The 6,439-nt window shown below is 34.2% G+C and overlaps 1 protein-coding gene across 2 annotated transcripts; it reads left to right on the top strand.

Moving 5' to 3' along the window:
- Window positions 1-431: 431 nt before the first annotated feature.
- On the top strand, window positions 432-6,134 carry LOC108346226 (protein TIC 62, chloroplastic). Of its 2 annotated transcripts, none has more exons than XM_017585244.2 (9): window positions 432-748; window positions 2,097-2,209; window positions 2,601-2,654; window positions 2,801-2,885; window positions 3,094-3,199; window positions 3,439-3,525; window positions 3,652-3,749; window positions 5,193-5,302; window positions 5,530-6,134. In XM_017585244.2, the coding sequence occupies exons 1-9, from the start codon at window positions 481-483 to the stop codon at window positions 5,593-5,595; spliced, it is 987 nt and encodes a 328-aa protein (XP_017440733.1). In that variant the 5' UTR covers window positions 432-480; the 3' UTR covers window positions 5,596-6,134. The 2 variants fall into 2 exon arrangements, with proteins under 2 accessions (XP_017440733.1, XP_052724615.1); XM_052868655.1 differs by having other exon boundaries at window positions 542-748; window positions 2,102-2,209.
- The last annotated feature ends 305 nt before the right edge of the window (window positions 6,135-6,439 follow it).

Below are 6,439 nucleotides of genomic sequence, written 5' to 3' on the forward strand. Positions count from 1 at the left end.
GTATATTTGATCTTATTTTTCATCGACCAATTTAGTCTTAACCAACTAAGTTTACTTATAACTTCATTAGATAAATTAAATTAGATAATTTAAATTATGATTGAACATCTGAGCTACGATCATATAATATTGTAACTTGTAGATAGATATCTTACAAGAAGTTATTTTGGATATAAAAGTTAATTTTATATTTTCTATTTTCTAATTCGAGTTTAGAGAGAAAGTAATGATTATATTTTTCTCACAAAATTTCCCAAAACCTACAAGTTGAGTTTAATTCCTCTTCAACCAGTGTCTCCTAGAAGTTAGAAGTGAAAGTGAAAACATAGGAGTGGGACACGTGGCACGAATGTCCAACAAGGTTCAATTCTTTTGAGGTTCCCATTTAATTTATTTAAAATAAATAAATAAATATTGTGGTGTCTAACTATAACAGTTGATGCTCCAAACGACAAACCTGTTACGTTGTGTCTGCGTTTCATGGCTTCTGCAACTCTCATACTCCCTTTGGCCTTCGCCGGGCGGCACCATCACGGTGTTTCTCAGCGTCGACTTTTGTTCGCCGGGAAATTCCGTGACGGCGTTTCCCTCTCTTTTCCGGCTTCCAAACGGAGAGTGTTGGCGAAAGCGCAGAACGCTGTAAACGAGGAAGCGGTTGAAACTCAAAGCTCGGAGTTGAAGAATGGTACCCAACGCACTCCTTCTTCCTCCAAATTGGTGCTTGTTGTCGGTGGCTCCGGAGGCGTTGGTAAACGCACAATTTATCTTGACTTATTATATTGCTTTTCAAGTTGTTGTTACCATATTTATTTGTTAAACACGTTGCTACTATCAAAGTATGTTGAAATTTAATTGTAATTTTCTCGATAATATTAAGGCTTAACTAAAATTTGATTCCGTAGTTTTGTCAAAGTGGAATTTTGGTTTCTGCAAAAGTTTGTTTACACTTTTGAATCGTCCAGTTTTTCAAAATTAAACAATTTTTTTGAGGTTTCTCTGACCACAGTTGTGGTTAGATATGGATAACCTAGACCAAAGTTACTTAATTCTGGAAAACTGAACTGCCAAATGTGCTATTAAATTTTCACAGGGAAAATTGTACATTGACGAGACTATGAGAACCAAGGTTTTATATTTTATCGTTTTTTTTTGTCAGGTGAAAAGTAAGAATATAACTGATAAAATAGAAATTAGGTCTATTTTGAATTTTGAAAACCAAATATGGATATAACTTTTCCTTTTTTCTAAAATAGGACAAATAAACCGGATGGAGGAAATATATTTTAGTTTTTGTATTTATTAAAACCAATGTGATTGCAATTATGGTTTTAAGTTGCATGCACTCTTAGTAGGTCTTTTAGCGGCGAGGATAGAATGGGGTATGAGGGATGACAATGATTAGGATTTTGGCCTTCATAATGAAGGTGAGGGAAAGCCACGATCTTATACATTATATTGATAGGATATGATTGACAATAGGATAAGAAGATCATATCTTGTTGATACATCAAACAACTTATTACATTGGTTTAGTATATAATTATTTTATTCTATCTTAACCATCAAACGGACAGTGGGTGTCAAACTTTTTCGCCATTAGTCAATTAGAAATTGTAGTCATGATCTTAAGTTGCACATACTATAAAATCTTTTTTCACTTAGCCAATTAGAAATTATAGTTGATTCACCCTTTATTCTGCCTTAAGGATGAAAATGGTGATATTTCAACCTGTAATTGACTAATTTGGTGATAAATGTTTGAAGGACTAATGCGGTAAAATGCCAATTTTGAGGGACTAATCTGGTGACAAACATCTTAGGAGGACCATTGTGGTGATACCCCCATTTTTAGAGAATGTAATTGAAGGTTTCTCTGTAAGTAGTTGAAATACTGCAATTAAATAAACATGAGTGTAATAGTAACTTCTGTTATTTGTGTATCCTTCCTTTTGTATTTGTAAGCCTTTTGGGATCCCACTTTTAGTGTTATGTTTGTGCATTAAGATTAGTTCTATAAAATGTAGAAATGCATATATAATTCTTGGCAATAGTTTGCTTGGGGAAGATTGTGAAGCAGTTGTTCCCTTGCTATTCAGGGCAGCTGGTAGTTGCATCACTGATTCAGCAGAATATTAAGTCACGGTTGATACTTAGGAATCCTGAGAAAGCCACAGAACTATTTGGTGAACAGGATAAGGAGAAACTGCAGGTACACCATCTACTCTTGATTGAGCAGTCAAAATGAAAATTTAACTGCTTAAGTAGTCCCTCTGGGGTATCAAACAGGTGTGACTCAGTTGACATTACACAATGAACCTGTTGGGTAGGACTTGGATTCAATTCTTACTAGACACATTCTTGTAGAGGTTTTAGGAGTTTTAAGTGTGACTAATCTTCAGACAGAGGATTAGTCTCATAGTAAATCCGGAAGACCAAAGCTTCTGGAGATAATTCAGGGTCGCACTACGGTGCCAAAATAATTGCGATGGTTATCCAAAAATAAAAAAAGTTGTCCCTTTGAGGAGCAACAAACTATGTTGGTTTGTTTTCATCCATTCTAGATTTGTTTTCTAGTTATATCGAGCTTCTGAACATAACAGGTATTCAAAGGTGACACAAGGAACCAGGAAGATTTGGATCCGTCTATATTTGAGGTAAGCTTTTCAGAGTATTTTACATAATAATACTTGCTTTGATCTGAACTATTTTCATTTTGATGATTCATTTCAGTCAGAAAGAAAATGTAGGAAATAATTTGCATTTCTTTTGCTTTTGTTGTTTTTATTTACTTTCTTTTTAGGGTGTCACACACGTGATTTGCTGCACAGGAACAACAGCATTTCCTTCAAGGCGTTGGGATGATGATAATACACCAGAAAGGGTTGGTAAGAATCATGTCATGCATATATTGCAGCATTTGATGTCATAACTAGAATGAAATAGAAGATTAGTTATCTGAAGATTCCAGAGTGGACAATGTAAGCATAATACTGATGCCTTTTATTGAAAGTTGCCTAAAACATAATCATCATCTACTTTTCATGCACTTGTCGATATTTTTATTTTGATTTTGACTAAGTTTTTAATTTGAAGATTGGGTGGGAGTGAAGAATCTAGTATCTGCATTGCCTTCCTCAGTGAAGAGAGTTGTTCTTGTGTCATCAATAGGTGTGACCAAATCCAATGAATTGCCATGGAGGTAAGCATACCTCATTTTGCTCTTAAATGATGAAGTTTTTGTGGTATTGTATGTTGGCTTGCTAGAAAGTAGAATTTATTTTACTGGTAATTCAGAATAGAACCATTCTAAAATTATAGTGAGAAACTAATATATACATTTCCAGAAGATTGATTGTGTAATTATTTGATGAAACTTATTATGTTCATTATGTTCCAAAACTTTTGTCATGGACTTGTCATTGTTCTTTTTTCATGTAGCATTATGAACCTATTTGGTGTCCTGAAGTATAAGAAGATGGGGGAGGATTTTCTGAGGAGTTCTGGCCTTCCATTTACCATAATCAGGTAAGGTGAAATTTTTGCGTGTTCCAAACCTAGTGTTAACACTTGATGAACATAAAGGTGGTGGACTTTTAATTTAAATTGTACGTCTTAAAATTTTGAAGTCTTCTCATATGACATGCATTTTAGACCTGGAAGGCTGACAGATGGACCATACACATCATATGATCTAAATACTTTGCTCAAAGCAACAGCTGGTCAACGACGAGCAGTCCTTGTAGGTCAAGGTATGAGTAAAACTCATTTATAACAGTGGAACAACTCAAACATTTTTTTTTTCTTTTTTGTTAATTTCCTAAGCAATGGTCACCTGAATCAATTAGCAAGATATACCAGATGTAAGATTGAATATTTGAATATATATACTATAGCATTCTAGAAAATCGGTAATTTGACTTGCTAGCTAGAGTGTAGCTTGTTTCAAAGACAAAAGAAGAAATCAAATTCCCACCATTTTTGGTCTACTGAAGCAGGAGCCTGAGCTGTGTTGAATTACCCTTGGCTAGAGATCTAGATGTATCACTGGGTGATGGTCTTGTTACAAGTGATGTCCGTTAGTTACTCTTTCACACGTCTATTATGATCAGTAACTGCTGCTAGGTGAGCCCAAAATTGAATTCCATAGCTGATGGCATAAAAAGATTTCTGGTGTTTTTACTGTTGGAACAGTTTGGTTGATTATTTCACCAACCAATGTTTACTGCCCTAAAGTGTAATAATAATTCTGATTGAATCAGTGAGAGTGTGGAGTTGAATACGAAGAGTTTCAGTTGTGAACCCTAACAGATCTAGGAAATCAATGCTTCAATTGGAGTGAAGTCATAAGCCATCATATAACAAAGGATGTAGCTGGATAGATGCAAGGTTGCTTACTTCCATCAGGAATAGCATTTTTTTGGTTGGAGGTAGAATAGGAAGCGAAGGGACTATCCGTGGTGGTGAAGCTAATAGTAGATCACGTGCTGCTAGTGGAACTGTGACAAATTGTTAATTAGGAAACTGAGAGGAACTTTCCTTCAAGTGAGACACAGACAATTCAGATGTAAATTCTTCAACAAAGATGAAGGAGGATGGCTGAAATGCTAATTTAGCTGGAACTATATAAAGGAAAAATGCAGGAAAATGACTAAGGTTTGTGTGGAATGATGCACTATGTTCATGACCATTAAAAATGATCTTTTAGAACTCTTCGTTACATTTAAATGGTTGTTTCTGAGAGTACTTTCTCATAACTAAGGAATCTATATATGGCACATAGGAAAGGTGAGAGATCAGGTCAGGCTAAGGGTAATTCAACTCTAGGCAAAGGATATCACCATATCATGTGAGTTGGCTCGTATATTGAAGAACAAAAAAGCAAACTGTTAACGCTTATACTATAACATATCATAAATATAATTTAACATCATGAAACATGTCTACCCTTGTTGGCACTGTATACGTACCCACTTATTATATGAAATATATTGTACAAGATGCTTGGGGAATAGGCATTTTTTTGGATGTATATGTTTCATCACTACACGTGAGATAGATATTGAAACTAGAAAGTTAGTTTACCTTATTTGTGTTTCCCTTCGCATTTCAGATACATGACAATGACTCATTTATGTTATACTTTTTACTTCTATTTTTATTTAAAGTTCTAAAAATTTGTTACGAGCTTTCAGGTGATAAACTAGTTGGCGAAGCCAGCAGAATTGTGGTTGCTGAAGCTTGCGTGCAGGCACTACATCTTGAAGTCACTGAAAACCAAGTATATGAAATTAACTCTGTTGAGGTAATGTTTAAGTGGTACTTTTGGCATCGGCTATATAAGATGATACATCTTTTTTTTATTTTTAATAAGAAAGAATGCTATTGCATTGAGCATGTATTTTAATATAACTTTAACTATAATTTGTAATATACTGTAAATAAAAAGTGCATATTTGTTAGCCAATCATACTTTTAGTTATATATTCCTCATATGTGCATATTGTTGATGCTAAACTGCATACATTTTAGGGGGAAGGTCCTGGAAATGAAACTAAGAAGTGGCAAGAATTATTTGAAGCTGCACAATCCAGCTAGCATTTCAAGCCATGGGTACATCCAACATACCAAACACACCAACTAAAAAAGACGTGCCTAAAGAAGGAAAACAAAGGGGCAAGTCAGTCAGAAACCATTAAAAAAGAAAAAGATATGTAGCATAATTTTTCCTTCTGTTACTATTATAAATATTTTGTAACAATTTTATGTTGATATGAATTTATTAAGAGAAGAGTTATGTAACACATGTTGAAAGGGCAGAAGGGTCCAGTGCTAATACAGCTCACCAAGGAGTGAGAAACACTACAAGAAACAAAATAACTAATTTCAGGCTGGAGGAATTCTATTGGTCTAATTCATAATATTATATTCGATGGTCCAGGGAGAAAAGAGAGTCAATTGGATATTCTGTTTTGCATTCTCTCTGCAACGTTGCAATGCAACATTGCAACGTTCTTTTTCTCTGTCATGCTCTCTGTTTTGGGAACATTACTCTGACCGTCATAGGAATTACTCCTAGAATATTTCAGTTTTAATAATAATATCTTCATAGTATTCCTTCATTCTATATTTCTTTACTTGGTGCATATTTTAAGTATCATTTTTTTCTGTGATATCAGTACTGTTACAAGTTACTTTTGAATATATTAAGAGAAGAGAGTTGGCGAAGGGAGAAAACACATTTTTCACAAAATTGATAGGTGGCGATTGCTTGTGTTAGAAAAAAAAAACAATTTGGTTCGTCATAGCCAATATTCCCATCAATTCAACATAAGAGCTCTTTCTTCATTTAGTGTCTAGAAAAGCGCTTATTGCTAGTATTACAAGCTTTGAAAGGATAATCTTTACTGTACAAATTAAGAAGACTAAAATCATATTTTTT

This window comes from Vigna angularis, chromosome 9 (genome assembly GCF_016808095.1).
Source record: "Vigna angularis cultivar LongXiaoDou No.4 chromosome 9, ASM1680809v1, whole genome shotgun sequence".
NCBI lineage: Eukaryota > Viridiplantae > Streptophyta > Magnoliopsida > Fabales > Fabaceae > Vigna > Vigna angularis.

Coding starts and splice junctions, on each gene's coding strand:
- LOC108346226 (XM_017585244.2), top strand. CDS start 481: ATGGCTTCTGCAACTCTCATACTCCCTTTGGCCTTCGCCGGGCGGCAC. Junction 749..2,096: donor CGGTGGCTCCGGAGGCGTTG/GTAAACGCACAA, acceptor CTTGCTATTCAG/GGCAGCTGGTAGTTGCATCA. Junction 2,210..2,600: donor AGGATAAGGAGAAACTGCAG/GTACACCATCTA, acceptor TGAACATAACAG/GTATTCAAAGGTGACACAAG.